General features: G+C 38.2%; 1 protein-coding gene across 1 annotated transcript in view; it reads right to left on the reverse strand.

Annotated features, from left to right (window-relative positions):
* The window catches only part of LOC102216253 (putative protein TPRXL), a 31,192-nt gene extending 11,541 nt beyond the window's left edge, over positions 1–19,651 (reverse strand). The window contains exons 1-5 of the mRNA XM_005739087.1: positions 19,589–19,651; positions 13,143–13,244; positions 11,193–11,383; positions 8,873–8,985; positions 3,732–4,058 (exon numbers count right to left, since the gene is read on the reverse strand). Of these exons, the coding sequence (XP_005739144.1) occupies positions 3,732–4,058; positions 8,873–8,985; positions 11,193–11,345 (593 nt within the window). The 5' untranslated portion in view covers positions 11,346–11,383; positions 13,143–13,244; positions 19,589–19,651. The remainder of the gene's footprint in view (positions 1–3,731; positions 4,059–8,872; positions 8,986–11,192; positions 11,384–13,142; positions 13,245–19,588) is intronic.
* Positions 19,652–20,393: the final 742 nt, after the last annotated feature.

The following is a 20,393-nucleotide window of genomic DNA, read 5'->3' on the forward strand; positions in this document are numbered from 1 at the left end:
GATGCACAGGAGTATGGGAAGTTCTGTGAGCAGGCCAAGATCTAGTGGTTTTTAGAAGAGTGTTAAGTACAGACCAAAGCTGAATTCAAAGCAATTTCTAAAACAGAAAATATCTGTCCTGGCAAGGCATCGTATAAACAAATTTAACTTAACCCCCCATTAAAAACCCCAAAAGGAATTCCAGCCCTTTTTCTTCAGCTTCAAGTTTTGAGCTCTAGCAATTGTGTCGCTTTGATTAAAGCATTCCTAACATTAACCAATACTGCTGGGTCAAAGAAAAAAATGCCACCTCACTAACTGTTTAAAAGAAGGAACAATCAGTACACAACTAATAACCAATACCGGAAACAATCATCCTGTGAGCAAACATGTGTTTTATGTGTGCACTCATTTTGCAGCCATGACATCAGGGTAAGTTTGTATGCAGTCATCAAATTTTCGAGGACCTCTGATTTAAAGGACTAGCATGCTATTATTTGCTAACTATGGTCAAGTTATCAATTATTGTCATAACTGTAATTTTCAATTTTGTACTGATGATGGTGTGAAGAGTCAAGAGATCACCACAAAGAAATTACAAAGTCGTTTTAAATGAAACATTCATCAAATGTCATGACAATCCATTACCATCATTGCTCTTATTATGGTTCAAGCAATAGTCGCCCCAGTCAATCACCATCTGGTGACTATGAATGGAACAAAATGTTAGAAAGCCCTTTCCTTCTTTTTTAAAGAAAATAACTGCAAAAATGTTATTCCTAAGGCAATACAGCTAGCAAAGCACAAACCCCCAATTAAAAAATTATTTATACTTTTTATAGGTTATAGTGTGCGGTATTTAATGTTGTATTTCACAATATGGCATCAAAATAGAAAATATAGGCACAAGTCCCTTCTTTTATCCAATGGCTTTCAAAGTCCAAAATTATTGTTATTTAAATTAAAGGGGCTTTTACATACCCTTTAACCCTTTTTTCTTCTTCTTTTATGAGGGGCAGCCAATTAGATTTAATCAGCATGTGGGCGAGGCTTCTGTGTTTTTGTGTGCCTGCCTGCTTTTACCAACATAAAGAAGCTGTTTAGAAATTCTGGCCAAGTTTAATATGAGCTTCACATCTTTGGTTTGGTTATATCTAAAAAAAAAGAAAAAAGAAAAAAGAAATCATTCCCTGATGTGAGCTGCATGATGGAAGTTATGAAAAGGGGAAAAGTAATTTCAGGTTGGGAGTGTCAGGGCCTCTGGCAGGCAGATAGTGTCCATCACTGATGCACTGAATACAGGACAGCTTAGCTCATCTTCCTGCACATACCAATCCTATTGCCTTGTTTCCCACACTTTCAACTGCTCATTCCTCAATTTGTCACTAAGCTGTCAATTAATATAAAATTCCTAATGGTAATTAACTTATTAAAGAAAGTAATTTAACCACGTGGATTCCTTTGATTATTGGGAGGGACACGATGTACAAAACCTGCATTGTGCGTAACCAACTCAACAGGAAAGTACGGTTCTATTTTAGTGCTATGTGTCCCCACCCTGACCTACTGGAAAACACTGGAAAACAATGCATCACAACGAGGGAAGGAGGGGGTCAACACTTTCTCGTAGTCTGTCACTCGCATACAACATATCTTATAAAACCATTAGACCCACCATAAACACACTGGTGTTTACAGCATGAAACAGTACATACTAATAAGGATTATAATCACTGGGAAATCTAGCTTTAGGTTTTTGTAATATGGCAGCCGGACGTTTGTGTGTTTCTGAGGCTAAAATATGACAATTTATAGTATTAAACATTCATGACAGCAAAGAAACATCAGTGGTGTATTATTAACCACTCCTGTCCCATAAATATTAATAGGATGAAAGATTAAAAAGTTGCACTTCAACCAAGCAAATGAATAATGAATGTTTTTGTATGGTGAGTAAGTCTGGTGCCATTTCCACATACCACCTGTTTCTAGAAAAGTGCACACAGTGAAAGGTTAATGGATTTCATATATCATTGAAAAAGTCTGTAAAGTATAAATATAATATTCACTGCAACAACATAATATCATAAAGTATAAACAAGCTAACAATCATAAGGCAGAGGTGGATACAGGGTCTTATTAGTGCTGCACAGCTTTTCATGCTAATATCATGATATTCAAGGCCACTGTGCTCTCAGATATAGTTGTTAATACAATCTTTACATGTTAGTCCAGTGAAACACATCTAAATGTCAGTGTAATGGTGGGCAGCAGGAGTGAGCCAATATTCTCTTTCACTTTCTTGTAACTCGTAGCAGTATTACCTTTACTTGTGGCACTTGTGTCTGAATTTCTCCTTGAAGTACCTCAAAATGGTATATTATTACAATTCATGAATATTTAAGTGGCTGCTCGACATTGATTATCATAATTTACATCACAAGTTGAAATTTTATTTGAATGGCAGGTATAGAAATAGGAAGAAAAATGGCTTTGTACTTCTTCAAACCTTTGACTCTCATGATATTGATTATACAGCTGGGTTTGGGAGACATTACTTCATAAACAAGTGTGTACCTTTAGACTAATTTTTTATGAAAGATGTATGTAAAATTATACTATATAGTAAATTAAGAAGTGTAGATCTGTATGCACTAAGCTGGGATCTAATATTTTGTTACTGTTTAGATTCATTCAATGTGTCTTGGCCTTGTTTTTGGAATCTTGGAGGGTGTAGAGGATGGCAGTGCATGGAAATTAACATTAATCTGGCTTCCAGTCAACTTTGGAATTTTCTGTTTAACAAAAGCTGAAAAAGAAATTGGTTTCTGTGGCAGCTGTCACTGCCTGTAAAATAAGTACACTTCCTCCAACCACATTATTACAGAATTACAAGCAGCTCATTTGATACTGTGAAACCTGATATGTTATGTGATGTGGTACGCTCTGCTTACCAAACTAATTTTAAGCTCGTCTCCAGCCTTATTCCATATCCGTTATCAGCCCATAAAAGAGTTTATTGGGCAGGTTACAGCCTGTTAATTAGCAGTAAGGTTGTCCCAACGTACTCGTTACGATCCAGCAAATCCACAGTAAGTGAAACCATTTATGGAACATTGTCATATTTTAAATGTAGTAAGTTTTTAGCTCTTTTGTATCTTTTTGAATACATTCATACGACTGAAAACTATCAAGCCTGGCCATTTTAGTTTACCTTTAAAAATCCACGTCTGTCTAGATCCCGTACTAACATTTTTTCCCCCAAATTAAGTTGTTAGTGTTGAAATTATTCAGTGTGGATTAATCAAAATAATAACTGTACAAGTTGTTTCAAACTGGGTTAAGCCACTTTTAACTAAGAAAAACATAGGTGTTTATACAAAAGTCACAATGATATGCTATAAACCTCACAGTGCTTTCAGCTTTTCATATCTTTGTAACGTGGGACTCATTCAGAGAACACATTAGCATGCAGCACATTTATTTGAGGTCACTGGAGGATAAATAATTCAATCTGGGTGGAAGGAGATTTAATGACAATGTCAAATTAGTCTTTTAATGAAATTAATTTTATGCTCTCAGGCTGTGTACAACTAAACACCCACAACACTTAACACTTTCAAGAATCTAATATTCTGTGATATCAAATGAGCTTGTATAACTCTGGGGAATAAAGTTCTTAATTATTCACTGCAGGAGGTATGGCAAGTCTGATGGCATTTGAAGGTGAAAAATGAATTTGTGAATCTTACTTGATGAGAGCTGTCCTGGGCGAGTCGTTCTGCTCCCCACTTTTAGGAACACTGGAGGGCTGAAGAGTAGAAGGTGGACTATGGGTAGATGGAAGAGTGGAGGATGAAGCGGGAACAGTGGAGGATGAAGCGGGAACAGTGGAGGATGAAGCGGGAACAGTGGAGGATGAAGCGGGAACAGTGGAGGAAGAGGGGGGAGGGGCCTGCTTAACTGGGCTCTTGACGCTTCGAAGAAGACGGAAAGACTTGACTCTGCTGTGATTGCTCCGACCGTGAACCACCTTGCAAACAGGTCCTGTACCTGACCTCTTTAAAGTTTGCTCTGACCTGAAATACAATCGTACATGGCTGTAGTTAATTTGAATCACTTCACTGAGGGATATTTCTACAATTAAATCTGAAATGTAAACATTTATACAATGCAGCTAAAGTGATCAGCAGTTACTTGTACATGGGAATGAATACATAAAAACAACAGCAGCAAGGGGTGAGAGAATCTATATGAATATGAAGCAGGAAGATGCAATGTAATGTTTTGGGAGCATAAGGGAAGAAGCTAGACCTTGTGGAGGGCCTTATTAGGTTCACCTCAACCACATTATGATTCCTCTTACATTTCCTCATGCATGTAACCTCATAACATGATCATTATGTAGGCCACCAACACACTTCATAACAAGTATGAATGAAAAATACTTAAAAAAAAACCCAAAACCTGATGTGGGCAAGTACTTCAAACCTTTAGGCTACTTACACTACTATACACCAAACATTCTTCTATGTATATGTGTTAAATATACAATCATGACATTTTGTCACACTAAGTTCAGGTTTTTGGGGCTGGGTGGTTAATCAGACTTTAATTTAAATTATGATTTTGGATTTCAGTGATTCAGTGAATGAAGCTTGGTCTTATGTTATAAATCAGGTTTGTCCCAATCATGTGTATGTCACCTTTCCTTAAAACTCACATCTCAGAGACAACATGACAAAAAGGAAAAAAAAAAACACAAACAAAAACAAAAAATAAGATCTACATCAAATGAACAAAAGTTAAAAGGTCCAAAGTAAAAGGCTTTGACAAGTAAATCTGTGGATCGTTCACAGATGCACCACCACGCCCACCATGTTCACCTCTCTCTCTTTTTTCACCTGATTATTTGAACTTTAAAAAACAAAAACCTTTTCTTCTCATCTTGCAGTTTTTGCAGTTATTGAGCAAACTCAGCTAGGGGCAAGTATAGCTTCTTGTTCCATCTCATGACAAACATGCATATACTGTAATGGAAAATACAATGAAACTCAATATCGGGGGTGGGATTACATAAAAATGATGCTAATGTCAAGACTTCAAAAGTTATTCCATACCATAAAGAACTTTCCCAAATAGATTTTGGATCCAGATTTGAAGATTAAAAGTATCACATCTGTTGAATGTATGTAAGCCTGCTTAGGCAGGTAGGGAGGCCAGGGGGAATTCTAAGGGAAAAATGCCACAAAGGAACGCAGAGCATTCCTACTGTTGTCTGATGGACTGCCTCCTGTACGTCGCTTCATGTTTTGTCTACTGGTTTCTTAACAAATTCAACATGTCTGACAGTATACCTCTGAGACAAAGGCTAAGCAAAAATACTCAAACACTGCACAGGGATAGGTATGTCACGCAGTCTTGGTATAATGCCAAGTGACTGTGGTATTCAAGTAGTGTGACCTCCTAGTGTAACAGGGGTCACACACTACCACCAATCCCTGAACTTTGACCCCGCTGAAGCTGGCCCTACTTAGCCAAGCCTGATAGGATCCTAAGCAAGATGTTTTTCTTTGATGTTTGCTGTGAGCACACAGTAACTCTCAAGTCCTGGTTCAACATATGAATCGTTTGTGAACACATTATACAGAAAAAATAATCCTGATGCAAACTGAGTATTTTTGTTTGCCCTCAAGAGAAGAGAACAGAGCCCACCCTCTCAGTGACTTGCTGATTAAATTAAGAACATTTTAGAAATCCTTTGCAGTAAGCAATGTTAAAAATGTATTTTTACTGAATCCTTGAAGCCCTGCTGAGAAACAAAAAGAAAAGAACAAAGCTAACAAACTGGATCAGACTTAAATTATGCAAAACTCTGCACAAGTGAGATGTGCAAAGGATTTTTCTCATCGTCTTTGTTACTGAACATTTTAATTTCACACTTGGGTGGTGTGAACTGCTTCATTTTCACTGACCTGCCGTGACGAGAAATCATCTAATGTTTAAAACGCGTGTTCTTAATGTGACAACAATCTTACAGGCTAATATGAGGTTTAATTAATCTGTATAATAACTTAAAACAGCTCTATTACCATCTCAGATAATGGAAAATAAACCTGCATTAGTGTTTGACTCTGAAAAAGGTATATCATCCAGTCACACTTGTATTATTATCGTTATTGTTAAATACCAAAATATTTCTCCTTCTGTAAAAAACGCATCTGGAACGCAACTCATCTCGAAGGGGATTCAGTTTGGTGTTATAGGGCTTTGGAGTTGACATAACGCAACAATGCATTGTGGGAGCCATACTGGCAGGCCACGAATTAAAACAAACACACTGTGTTGGAAGGAAGATTGCTACGAACCATACTTAAAAGCAGCTCAAAAGAAAAAGGACGGTATAGAGACAGATTGCGTCCGGATGCAAAGAGACGGTACTTGCAAAAAATAGTGTCCATTGGAAATGTGGACCCATATGAATTACAGCAGTGGAGTACAAACCCTCAAGACCAACCGCTATTGACTTACCATGATATATTCTCGTACCTTGTCTGTGGAGTCATACACGGCGAACCAGTTTTGCAATCATAAATCTCTGGAGGCGCACATCCAATTCACCAAGGATTGGGTGCAAGATTTGGCTATTTTTAAACCTCCACATTGTGAATACGTCATCATTCAAACAAAGGTAAGTCAGCGTGAGACAAGTCAGCTTGTTAAGACAGTAGGCATTTTCACCGCCTGGTCCTAACCCTCATCCCCTAATTTGCCACCCTATTACAATAATCCCAGTGGTGACCCCTGGTGACCCACAGCCTGGTTACAACAACCTAAACCACTTGACACGAAGACAAAAGCTGCGAGGAATGACAAGTATGCTTGAAACATGAGCACAAACACATGCATGAGTACACACACACGTACACACACACCACTAACATGAGTGTGACAGCCTATGAGAGGGGAAAAAAACATTACAATGGGAGGATTAGAAGACTTTTGTGAAATTCTAAAAGCTGCTGAAAACAGAGTTGGTTTCACAATAGAGAACAATACTTTAAGTGACTGTGAAATTGTAAAATTAAATGACTGTATGCTACCATGCAGCAAGCACAAATTGTAACTGTCTGTGTTCTTATGTAAGGATTAAGGTTTCATTACATGGTGTTTGGCAAAACCAGCGGCCTGATTGGCAGATTAAAAAAAAAAAGTATCCCAGGTAACAAAAACAGCAGGAAGGGTGTGCAAAACTGGACAGTGTAAGCGATTCACCTGCATTTGTGACTAAAAATAGAAGCATCCAGACTGTTAAATGTATTTAGGAGTACGTGCACGAACAAAAGCAAATGAGTATCAGCCCAGGCAGCCTCTTACTCTCACTTTTACATACAACAAATACAAAATAACCAAAAAAGCAGTGACAGTAATCATGTTATTATGGTGGTAGTTCATTATGGTGCTGCCAACTCTCCTCTTTGACACACACATACACACTTTTCACTTACTTCCATCCAGTGCTGGTTGGCTTTACACTGTGAAAAAGCTGTTTTAAAATGAGGTAAGACAAAAGCTGCCTGTGTTTGTCTGCCCATGCAAATAAACTGCAAATCTGGCAGATTTCATGTAAACTTTGCTGCAGGAAGACATCAACCATCCGCCTCTATGTCAGTACCTGCAGCATGCAGGTGTGAGTGCAAGAGCACGGGGCACAGTGTTTACTCCAACACATATATTGTTAAGATTTTAACACAACTGAAGGTTTTGATTGTTAAAAATCTTAGTGCTCTACACTAAATATTTAAGGTTAAGCTACCCAAACATATTTAAAAGTACTTAAAACCAGTTAAATGTTTAATGGGCCAGTGAAACAAATGAAACCAATAAAATGGGAAAATGTAGCATTGACATTAAATTACCCCTTTCTGTAGTTTCCCTTTATATTTACTGTAAATAAAGGAATGAAAAGAAAAAATACATTAGCCCAATCCTGTAGTTTAGGACATGCATGTTTAAATACGAGTTTTTGCGTCTGTTTGTGTTGTTCCTCATGCTTTTAATTGTTAACTGTATTATGTATGTGTGGGCTAATTTGCGTGTGTGCATAACCACTTTTAAATATGCATGGGCGGTGGAGGTCACAATTCAATTTACTTCCAGTGCCTGTCCCAAGCCTGGATAAACATGTCTGGCATTAAGGCTGTCTGGAGTAAATATGCATATGAATCCGCAGAGGGAACCCCATTAAAGTTTCGGAGCAACCGAAAGTATCTACTACTCACTTTTAAGTATGCATGGGAAAACCTCTCATACAGTAAAGTCCCTATGAGATAAAGAGTTTCTTGAATAAGCCCTACAAAGTGAAGACCAAATTACGTTTGTACACACCTAACTATGAAAATGTTTCATAGTCTGACAAAGGGACTGATGATGAGCAGCCCTCAGGACAAAATTATAATCTCACATTCCAATTTGTTAATGACTCATGCACAAAAGGTTTCTTACAGCCCAAACAGCTGCAGGGGAAATTTTACCGGATTGTGGGAATCAAAGAGCCCACCACTTAAATGAGCATAAAAGAAAAGGTGTTGATGAAAGGAGAGGGTGTCATGACTTTGTTTAATGTACATAAACAAAGGGAGTCTGAAATGGAGAGAAGAGTAATGATGATATCAGAAGGTGTTAATGTGTATAAGCTTCTAAAGGATTTATTGTGGATTGTACATATTTCGTTGGAAAATCCTAGACAAACGTATCCGTTTGTGCTGTTCCTTTCAAACAAACAAAAGACTCATCCACTGTGGAACAGTGGACACTGTTCTAAACCACAGTCAAGCATAAAGTTTTAAATAATATGGCTGAGTACAGAGATCTCAAAATTAAACTTCCTTACCCTTCAGTTTTTTCGCAATCTTCTGCATCTCCCACAGTAACATCGTCACTGCTCTCCTCCACTACTGGCTGATTCGTGACGCCTCTCTGCTGCGTTCGCCTCCTGGATCGAATCTGAAAGAAGAAACAAGGAGCTGGTAAAGGAGCTGAAACCAGATGATTTGGGGCTGAATCACAGCGATGAGATGTATCCCATTCTGTCTCATCAGCTAGTGACACAATATCATTAATTATGAATGTGTATTAAGACGGTACTGTGTCATACCAACTGTGCGCATTTTCTATAAATTAAAAACAAACAAACACACAAATTAAATGCTACACAATTTGATTCTTTACCACAAAGTGCTGTTGTTGATGTTGATTGTGCCAAAACTGAACTTCAATACTTTTATAGACAATGAACGGGGATCGTGATTGGCAGACAGAAAACAAGCTAATAAAATCCTCTAAGAGTTATTCAACAGAATTAACTGAAGCTTCTTTGCACTTTTGTGTTTTCAAACTTTGTCTGCTTGAGGCACACTAGATCAATTGGACACCTCCAATTCTTTTTCGCTGCTCTTATTTCTATTATTTTTCACTTCCAGTTTTGAATCGATCATCTTTATGGGGTTTTTTTTTTTAATTTCTTCCGATTTGTTTCCAGGTTGCATTCCCAAAGTCTCTCACAAAACCCTAAGAAATCCAGTTATTCTGTCACTTACTTCATGGACAATCAAAGCAACAGTTTGTTTGTGACAAAAAGGTCACTTAAACAAAAAAAGTTGTTTTCACAGAAAATCCTTCATGTACCAAGCTGTGGTGTCAAAGTGCAGTTCCAAACGAATGAACAGAGCTGGATGTCCAAATGCAACCACCTCCAGAGATTTAGTGACCTGTGTGGTTTCATAACCCAAAGCTCCATCAATTTTATGCTCACAGCACTGTCTAACTGAGCTGTGCTGCTGAACGTGACCAGTTTATTTATTCAGTCATCAGGCTAATAATGAAGAACTACACTAAGTAGACCAAGCTTGAAATAATAAGCATTTGTTTTAAGATCTAGGAATGTGCCCCGACAAATAATCCTCTTTTTCCAAATTTACTGTAGCTGCTTCTGTGCTGGCACGTAAGGATACAAACACTTGTGGTTAGTTCAGAAAATCCTTGTTACTAAACATTATGTAAAGTCATTATGGGGACTATAGAGATAAGCCCTGCTGTGTCACAAGTGATTTACATGAGATGCCAAATTGGTGATTCTTGCTGCCCAGATTGGCTTTAGCTAAAGGATTTTGGATGGTGAATGGAGCTGTTGAAACTCTTGTCGTCAGACACTTGGTCTTTTGTTCAAGGCTTTCATAGATGCTGGCACTCAGTGAATGCTGGTTAAATTAAAAACAAAAGAAAACTCAATTTAGGTGAGAAAAATCAGAGTCTCCAAACGGCAGGAAATCTTGCAAAGAATTGAAGTGAAGGGGAATGAGCACTCAAAGAACAGCTTGGAAGAAAGTTTGAATCTGAATGAACTGTGAATACGAACGTTATTATTACTTTATTATTAGCGAGCCAAACAAAACAAAAACCAGAGTAACGTACAACGGCAGTGATCGGGTTTCCAAGCACACCTTCTATTTTTGTTCTGTGGTGGGTTAAATGGAAAATAATTAAAAGGATGTGGTTATTAATCATTATCTTCTCAGTCATCAAACACTCGTGTCAGTCGCAATGGAAAAGAAAGAAAAAGATACTGAACAAGTGAGTTTTCATAATAAATGTATACTTTTGCATGTGTAGTAAAGTAAGGCTTAGAAAAATATGACAGATGTCAAGATCAGGTCCTCTCTGATATCTGTCCAGTAAAAAACAGGCCTACGGCAAGCAGCCATTGAGCTCAGGGCAACAAACTAAGACAGGAAAGCAGCCAGGCAAGCCTGTCCAATGGTAATAAAACCTCCCTACCAGCAACTCTAAATCTTATCTCTAGACATGTTCATACACAAGGTCTGTAAAACTCAGGTGTGACTATGATACATGGGCAGTTTTATCAAAGGTTTTATGCTGGAATGGAATCAAATGGTGAATCAGAGAAACCCTACAAAAAGAAAAAGGTCCAGGACCTGTCTTACGGAAACTTAAAGGACTTGTAATTGACAATCTATAGCTTTTTGCAGAACATGCAGGTATGAGTAATAATAAACATCTTATCTAAATCTCTGAGTAGAAGACACAACAATTCTCCATACAAAAAGGCTTGTGCTGTGAGTTACACGCTTTAAAACCTGCTGTTACTGTCATGGTTTAGCTGTATTTCAAAGCAAGATGTCTCCAAGTTTTACCTGCGCTTGTGTTAATGAAGCCGAAGTCCGACTCGCGCAGAAGCGTCCAGTTGCAGGACTCTGCTGTCTGGGTGCTGCCTGTGTTTGTGAACTCTTTTTGTCGACCCGCTGTCGCCCCATTGGGTCCAAAAGGTGCCGTTGAGCCAGGCGCATCACCCGTGTCAGTATATTTACAGCACCTGGAAGTGTGACTGTAGGCAAAAAATACAACACAAGAATCTCTCATTCTGCTTGGAAGAAATTCCTAGATCTTTCATTCAGAAGAACTATTGCCTTTTGCTTCCTGGCTCTGTAAAACAGGGAATGTCATTTAAGATGGTGTAAATCTGCTGTAATACATTTTATTCAACTCGGATATTGAACACATATGTGGGACTTGAGTACTACTCCACTAACAAAATCTCAGGTACACAGTACAGATAGTGCTGTAGGCAAAGCATGCTGGAGTAACAAAATAAGTTATCATTCCATGACAGAGCTGCCCCTACTAAAATGCCCGTGTGTGTACTGTGTGTGTTTTGGTGTGTGTATGCGTCCTTGCTATACACAAATGAATGTTATCAGTAGCTTCCCATATTTACTCAGGGGGCAGAATCTGCCTGCTTAGGCAAGCTGTGAACACAAAGACTCACTTATAAAGTGTACTGTCCATGTTTGTGTGCAGGCACACTGATGCATACAACCACAGTCAAAGACTCTGTAGATGCATCTCATGTTTATGCAAGTGATTAAAGGACTGTGATAATTTTTTACAATGTACTGAAAGGAGACCCTGATATAGTATACCATTTCAACAGGACATCAGAAAGTGAGCATTAATTTAGCAGTTTGAAATCTTTCTGTCATCAAGCTGTGCTAGAAGAAAACCTGTGAAAACCTTAACATCCTAATATTCTTGTAACATTTTTGACTTTAAAATCCAGAAGCACGATTTTGAAAAAAAGCATCCATCACATTTTAACAATGTACCAGCTATATTTATGAGCCTTAGCCTACTAGTAAGGTTCAACTTTGAAGACAGCTGTGTGATTTCCGTTCATCTTGTAAAACTTGTTAACTTGAATTACTCAGAAGACCTGGGGCTCAAATACCTGGGGCAGGAACTTTTCGTTGTTACAGACCAGTGACTGTTCCAATAAGGTATTTCAAAGTTTGACATGATCAGCAGCCCAGAGTAAAAAAAAAAATCAATAAAAAAAAAAAAAAATCAGCTTGCTGTCCGGCAAGCTGATTGGCCAGCTGCTGGGTCGTTGGGGCCAGTGATTATGTCACCACCAACCACTGTTGTGACTTGTGTGAAACAAACAGGCTGAAGTGACCTTTGCTAACCAGTAATTCTTTTTCTCGCCTTCAGTAGCCAATTTTCACATTATAGGAAGCCTGTGAGGTTACTGTGTTAAGGAGGCTGTTATTAGTGAAAACTCAGCAGGAATGCTGGCTGTGCTCGACAACACTTCACTTGCATTTCTGACTAAAATAGATGTATGCCGACTGTAAAATATGTAGGAGCATGTGTGTGATATAAAGTATTACAAAATTTAGCCAAAGCAGCCTCAGTGTTTCGACAAAAAAGCGGCTAACCCAGCTGCAGTGAAGATGATGTTTACTGTAGTTCACTGTGGAGTCTCTCCTCTACAATTGAGGCCTTAATTCCTTAAGCAAACTGATGACAAGCAGTTTAGCTAAAATATTAGAGAGGATTGTCTTGCAACAGTACTGTGGCTTAAATGGAACTATTAGACAAGTTTCTACTTGTCATACGTTTTGCATGGCTCTACCCTACTTTGAACCAGCTCAACTAAATTCGACTTCTTTTTCTTGTTTTAGTATGGCCCTTTCAGCACTTCCGCTCAATACATGGATGTGAGGGTTTCAAAACATATTATGTAGACCAATGATGTATGAACACATGAACATTTGTGCACATAAGGGCAAACAACAGAAACTCACCCTTCTCAGTGGTCTTTTCTCCCACAGATGATGGTGATACATTTTCTTTCTCTTTTCCTTCTGTGACTTCACCAGACAGTGTGCCCTGAGTTTCACTTTGTTCTAAAAACAGCACATCAAATTTTAAACACAATAGTTTAGTTTACAACATTAGAGGCAAACAGTAGGAAATCTTTAAGTCTTTTTTTTTTACAGTTGGTTTTTTGTCGACACATGAAACATACACACAAAATCTACCAAAACTACCAGAATTTTCAGCACTCATTACTCGCCATAAAATTGTCTGATTTGCAACCAAGTCACAATTATATACAACCCAATGTATGTGTTTTTTAGTTTATTCCAGTAGTTGGATTATTGTGTCTTTACTGAATACATTGTTTAATCAATCACACTTCCAAGCTGGGAAAATAAGTGAATCTCTGTGGTGACTCTTCCAGAAGGTACTTTGAGTAAAGTGTTCCAAATTAAGGAGATGAGGCTGAAAGTGTGGGTTATAAAAAGGTACCTCTCTCTGTGTGTAAAAGCATACAGTCTGGTTACTTAAAGTCTAAGCAGTAAAACACAAAATAAGAATGATGTTAAGCACTCCAAAAACACCCAAAAACTGCCATGTCTTAAGTTTATGGAAAAAAAATACGTAGAAACACTTGAAGATGCTTGAAACAATGTTGTCTGGACAGATTAAAATGTTTTTTATATTGTACTTTTTGGTGTAAAGCATATGTTTAGGCTTGGAGGAAAAAGGAACTGAACCCAAACAGTCAAGCATGGTGGAGGAAGCATTATGATTTGTGCCTCACTTTGCTACCACAAAACCTGGACACCAAGAGAACAATAAATTCAAAATTGCATCACGAAATGTTACATTTTAACCATTAATTCCAAATGAGATGCTGTATAATGATATGGTAATAAGCCTTGTTCTCGTGTTCATTTTGGGAACTAGCCAGATAAAGCTGTGGTATGGTTGCAGTAACTGGGTTTAACCTGTAGCATGTGGCAAGAATCTGCAGAATGAACACTTCTAAAATATCAACTTGGTCTGAGATGCTGAATTTATTTCAGGTTTGTGCCATGTGGGTGGGAATGGTGGTTTAGACTTCTAATTTATAAGGATAAGGCTTCTGGCAAACAGGAAAAGCCAACGGTAAAGCGCAGTGTGTCCCAATCAAATGCAAGGTCTTTTCTGGGTCCTGAGTACAGTTATCTTTGATGTTAAAACAAGTCCATTTCCCAGACACACCCTCCTCCCCCCTTTTATTGCCAATGGCTCTCTCCCGTAGCCTCATGTCTCTCTTTGCTTCCTTCCCTCCCTGCGATCCATCTCAATCACTGTCAGACATCAGTTAAGGAGAGGTTACCTTCCATAGCCAAATGCCAACTTCAAAACACTGACATGTTAGAGCATGTCTCCCGTTAGCCACCCAAAGACTAACAGGATGAGAACATGTGGCATTAGCTCATCGCCTCTTTAAAATAAATTACAACGTGAAAGTATGTTCACTGCTGTTGTGTCGTGTGTATGCATGGGTACAAATTAGGAATGACTTAATAGCAAATACAAATAGTTGTCTCTGACATATACTTTATCTGTGACATCATAGAGCTGAAACAGTTAAACATACGTATATAAAAACTAACCATGGATTCAGGAACACCTGTGACCTCAACTCAAAGTTTCTGTATGACTCAGTGTTATAATTAGAAGTTCCAAATGGTTGTGTGTGTTTGACTTATTGCTGAAACTCACCCTAGAAGCACGTCTACCCTCACTGGAGCTGCCACCTAACAGTCGGCATTTTCACAGAACCTCAGTGATTTAAACAATACACGCAGGCATTACAGGACAAAAGCTACACTGTCCAGTATCAGACCAAACCTTACAATATACAGTTCAATGTATCAACACTATCAATTATTCCCTTAAACTGAGAAGAGTCAGAAGAGTGTGCAGTGTATCTTGGCACATGTTTAGGAAAAGGTGGGTTACAGGCTGGAAAAGCCCAGAGTCTATCACAGGGCTGACACAGGCTCAAATTGCAAGAGATTAATGGAGCTGCCTCTCCAGAGGGTTAGGGAAAAGTTCATGTCCCAGCACTTGGTCTAATCTAATCTAATAAGATCTGGTGTAAGGTAAATGAGTGGTGTTGAGTGGCTCTACAAAAAGGGACAAATTAATTAGCTATAAGGAGAAAAAAACCTGATATGTGAGAAAACTTGTAATGTTGCGCTTACGTTGTGATCTGCAATATCTTAGTTATTCCTAATATATGTCCGAGCTTACAAAGAGAGCATTAATGCCTGATACCTCTGCAGCTTTCAGTGAAAACTTCATCTCACATTCACCATAAACAAGTGTGTCGTTTGTTTTTTGGTCTGACTGATCAAAATTTGGGAGACAGCCACCATCCAAAATCTGATCTTGTTTTGAAACTCACAAGCTGAGTCCATATCATTAGTTAACATGATGCTATGATCCTGAAAACTGAAGAGTTTGGAAAGAACAGAGTTGGTCGACCTAAAAGAATATTATGTTATGTATGGTATATTGGGGTACCCCTGGATATCAAGCCAAATGGAAATCTATTTAATTAAAACTAGCTAAGACTTAACTTCAAGCTACGCGCAGAGATACAACAGCTCAAGATGAGGCAGATTCCATTTCAGGGATCACTATGAAAATATTCTGAGATTTTCAAGAAATTCCAACTGGAAGGTTTAATAAGGCATTCGACTGAAAAAGTCACTTGGATGAGTGACAAAAACGCTACGTCCAGATGAACAGAAGGCATTCACAGTTTCCCACGTTTGACTCAGCAAAGACAGCTAAAACATTTTCAAAGTAAAGTGGGAAGGACATAACAACTTTTTGTAACCTTGTTAGAAGAAAACATTGAAAACTTTGAACAAGTAAAAACATTAAATAATATACTTTCAGATCACCTTCACATTTACAGGACAATAGATATACAATTGTGAAGAGTTTCAAAACACGACCTGAACTCACCGATATACAATGTAACCAGGTTTAGAACATCTCTTTACAATGTATAGACGAGTGTATAGACGAGTGTTCCCTTCATCACCTTGGAGGAACAATGATCCCCCACCAGAACCTCCACCTCCAATCCCCACATGCCCACAGCATGCCTCAAGGTCTGTTTTTAGACACACCTACATGCATATCCATGTATATACACAAACAGAAAGACAAATATACAAAGCCAACACAAACATAGTGATGTGGTTACTTGCAGCTATTACTACATATGGTCAAAATCCCAACTCCCACATAACCAGTTGGTAATGTGAGTGTAGGAAAGCTCAGCTCCGGGCTTTCTCTGTGACTCAGGGATATAATGAGAAGGTATGAATGACAGTGTGTTTTTCTGCCCACACTCTCTCTGCTTCTCTCTCACTCTCTCAATGTCAGTTTCAGATGACAGAGCACTCTGCTGATTCCTCAGTGTTCAGGAATTACTGCTGATGACACGCAGCCTTTTGAAGGTTGTGTTTTGGTGTGTTTGAAGCGTCTCTTGTCCCCTGGGAACAGGCAGCGCAGCACACCTGTAGCTGGGATTGGATAAGCTTTAATGTAAGCCTGGGCTCAGCAGATCCTGCAGCCTGGGAGCTTACTGACACTGCTCAATGGAGGCTTTGAAGTGCTGATCATTTACAAAAAGGAGGGGTGGTAATGGACACACAAAATGTCTTAAGGGAAGAAACACAGAAGAGGACGAGAAACATGGAGACAAATAGTCAGAGCCATGTTTGACGTTTACCATGTTCCATTTTCTCTTTAATCTGTGCAATAAGTTTGGAAATGACATGTGACACCTGGGAGTCAGCGCAGAAAACACAAGGTTTTACTACGAGTAGTAAGCAGAAAAGCTGTCAGCCAGCATTTTTGAAAATTGGAAATTCTAGTGTGACATAATGACCCGAGGGTAAATGACAGGACTTCTGTCTACTAAGCAATCTTTTCATATATTTGGTGATGTAATAAACACACAGACTGCTGACCTTAGATTCTGCAGTGTGCAACCTAATTTATTTTGCAAAAGAAAAAAAAGAAAAAAAATCCTGCAGGACAAACAAGACATGATGAAAAATATCATTTCTTATTTAAATCAGCATTGTGAGTAATCAACTAGGGCTGTGCGATATGACCAAAATCTCATATCCCGATATAAGAATTGTATCGTCCCGATAATGATATAAATCACAAAAATGTAACATTTTCTGTAAATTCTGTGAATCTCGGGCAGCTAGTCTTGCGGGAAGTGTTTCCAGCTGCACGTCATGTAGCTGGAGTTGAGTGTTTTAACCGATGTATGAAACTATACATTTTTAGACACAAGTTGTAACGGCCGCCGTTTTCTTTGTGAGTATTTATTACACGGCGTGCTGCGGGGAAAAGCCTGTTCTAACGTTTGAGTCTAAGGTTTATTTTTTAGCACCTGACGGCTCTTTTTTGCTTCTCATCCGTAAATAATCTACTCTTTCACGTGATTCAGTTTATTTTGGAAAGTCTCAACAGGATCTTGAGCTTTATTGTGAAAGGTTTATGTGGAACATAAACAAGCAGACACGCGATGCTGTTACCGTCGTTGTTGCTAACCACAACGCATAAAAAACAGGCGCTTGTCCGTCCGTAGTGTGGTTATATTAAATATAAAAGAAAGAGAGAACTTTAAGAAATTAATATAGCCACTACAGTGACCATCAAAACGATGAAAAAAATATTGCCGTAAACAGTTTATTTTGCGACACCACGAAACAAACGATAGCGTAAAATGAAACGATAGATGTTTTTATATCGTCATCCGATATATATTGTTATATCGAACAGCCCTATAATCAACTGATCAGTCACATCATTCACAATAGTTTATTTGTAAGCTAAAGGTACCCTCAGTCGTTTCCGTTTATTTATTAGAGACAGAAAGAATGCGGTGGTTCATGCGTCATGAAGACACATTATCCATGTGTGCACCAAGATATGAAGGATGATAACTATGTTTTAAGGTGGACAAGGGCCAGAATTATGGCCCAAGCTCTCACTGTGGTTGTAGAGATCGAATGGCTCGTAGAATCAGGGTGGAACCAAATAACTGATTGTTGATTTTCACAGTCAAATGACTGATTTCAAATTATATAATTACATTTTGAGTATACATTAACAGCACTGACACTGTGTGCTTGAAGTGAAAAACAACTCTAGCATTCAGAGCGGACATTACAGTTAACTAAGTGTAAAACAAAAAACACCCAACTGTGAATTAACCTGCTCGAGTGGAAACATGTCTGTGGATATTCTTCAGCACGTCATACGTTATACTCATTAAACCAGGGGCATAATCTCTTATGAGATAGATGGCCTAACAAAGTTCTTGTTATTTTAGCCTACTAGACATGACTAATCAATCTTAAGTCTGCAGACTAATAAATCAGACAACAAGGACACAGATGAGAATTTTTTTTACTCTAAATATTTGCTTTGGTAAAGACACTAAAATTCTAGTATGCTACTGGTTGGCAACAAGTGGACAAGTAGTCCTTTTATGTCTCTGGCTGATTCCTGAAATTAATTCAGTTCAGTTTTATTTATACAGCACCAAATCACAACAATGGTTGCCTAAACGCATTATATTGTAAGGCAGACCCTACAAAAATATATAGAGAAAAACCCAACAATCATATGATTCCCCTATGAGCAAGCACTTTGGAGACAGTGGGAAGGAAAAACTCCCTTCTAACAGGAAGAAATCAATATTTTAAAGCCTTTATTTAGAAGCATTCTTCTAAATGCCCTAAACTTTGAGGGAAGTCTCCAGAAGAAGAAGAAGAAGAAGAAAAAAAAAAAGAAGAGGCTAGCTGAAGTAACAAAAATAAATAAATAAATAAAAACAGAATTTAACCATCTTAAATTCTTAAGATGGTTAAATAAAAGGCTCCAAGAACAACTGATTGATTTTAGAGGTCTGCCTCTGGTCAGTCTTATAGAAAAGTAAATAAAGCTTCAATATTTTACATTTTAGTTAGAAATGTATTCCATAGGCTCTATTTAAATAGGCCGACTAGAGCAATGGCAAGCAGAAAAAAAACAAAACAAAACAAAAAACTATACAGCTAGTACTAATAAAGAAAAAAAAAAAAGGCAGACAAAAAGGTAAACACGAGAACAAAAACAGTAGGAAAGACGAAGACAAATGAACACTGAGATAATCTCTGAAGTCTGTGGCTATGAGAAAAAGAAAGGGGATTTCCACAAAGAGGCCACGGTCCACTTAAAGAAACACAGACCCTCCCCTTTACTACTCAAAAAAGACCTTTCTGGACATACTCTTAAAAGCCACCACTATAAATCAGAAATTGTTCTTAATTATTAGCAATTTTAAATCTAGTTTAAATACAATACTGATTTTAAAAAGTTTACTTACATGACCGTTAAGGTCTTGAAAGTACTGAAATAACTGGCTGTTTCCTATGAACTGCTGTGCCATGTTACTCACTGGGTTTGTGTGTCTGCATGTATCTTAGGGTACAGTAGGAAAGAATTATCATTTGGCTACAGAAAGGCAAGAGGACGACAGAAGGAGGAAATTAGATAAAGGGGTTAAAAATAAACCCAGTATATTCAGGAAAATGCAACAAAACACACACTTCAACTTCACCCTTACGAACAGTTTGTGTAGAAACTAAAACATTTAGTTTCTAAACATTTAATTAATCATAATTTAACTCTGTTAAGATGAGACCTTTTGTTTCCTGCTGAAGACTTTCTGTGTTAAGATGTTAGATTTTGAAACAGATCAGTAAATTATTTTAGGCCTGTGATTGGCAGATTGGCTGTCTGCACCATTCCTTTCATCCAATGGCAGTCACCCTTTCAAACATGTTGTGATCTCAGAGTTTTGACCTTTTTTCTTAGTTGAGGACTTAGAACTAGAGATGGACCGATCCGATATTACGTATCGGTATCGGTCCGATACTGACCTAAATTACTGGATCGGATATCGGAGAAAAATAAAAAATGTAATCCATTAAATATCACGAAAGCACCTCACAAAACTTGCAACACGCCGTAACTCACCTCAGAACGTTAGCACGTCGGAGCAGTATGCATCACGTGATAGAGCGGCTGTGGCATGCGGGACCTGTCGGTGGTCTGGATAGCATGTGGAGCTTCGCTAGCAACCCGGCATTTCATCTCCGACAAAGTTATCCCCGAGAGAAGTAAAGCAA

This window comes from Pundamilia nyererei, unplaced genomic scaffold, assembly GCF_000239375.1.
Source record: "Pundamilia nyererei isolate P.nyererei 1_Seehausen unplaced genomic scaffold, PunNye1.0 scaffold00089, whole genome shotgun sequence".
NCBI lineage: Eukaryota > Metazoa > Chordata > Actinopteri > Cichliformes > Cichlidae > Pundamilia > Pundamilia nyererei.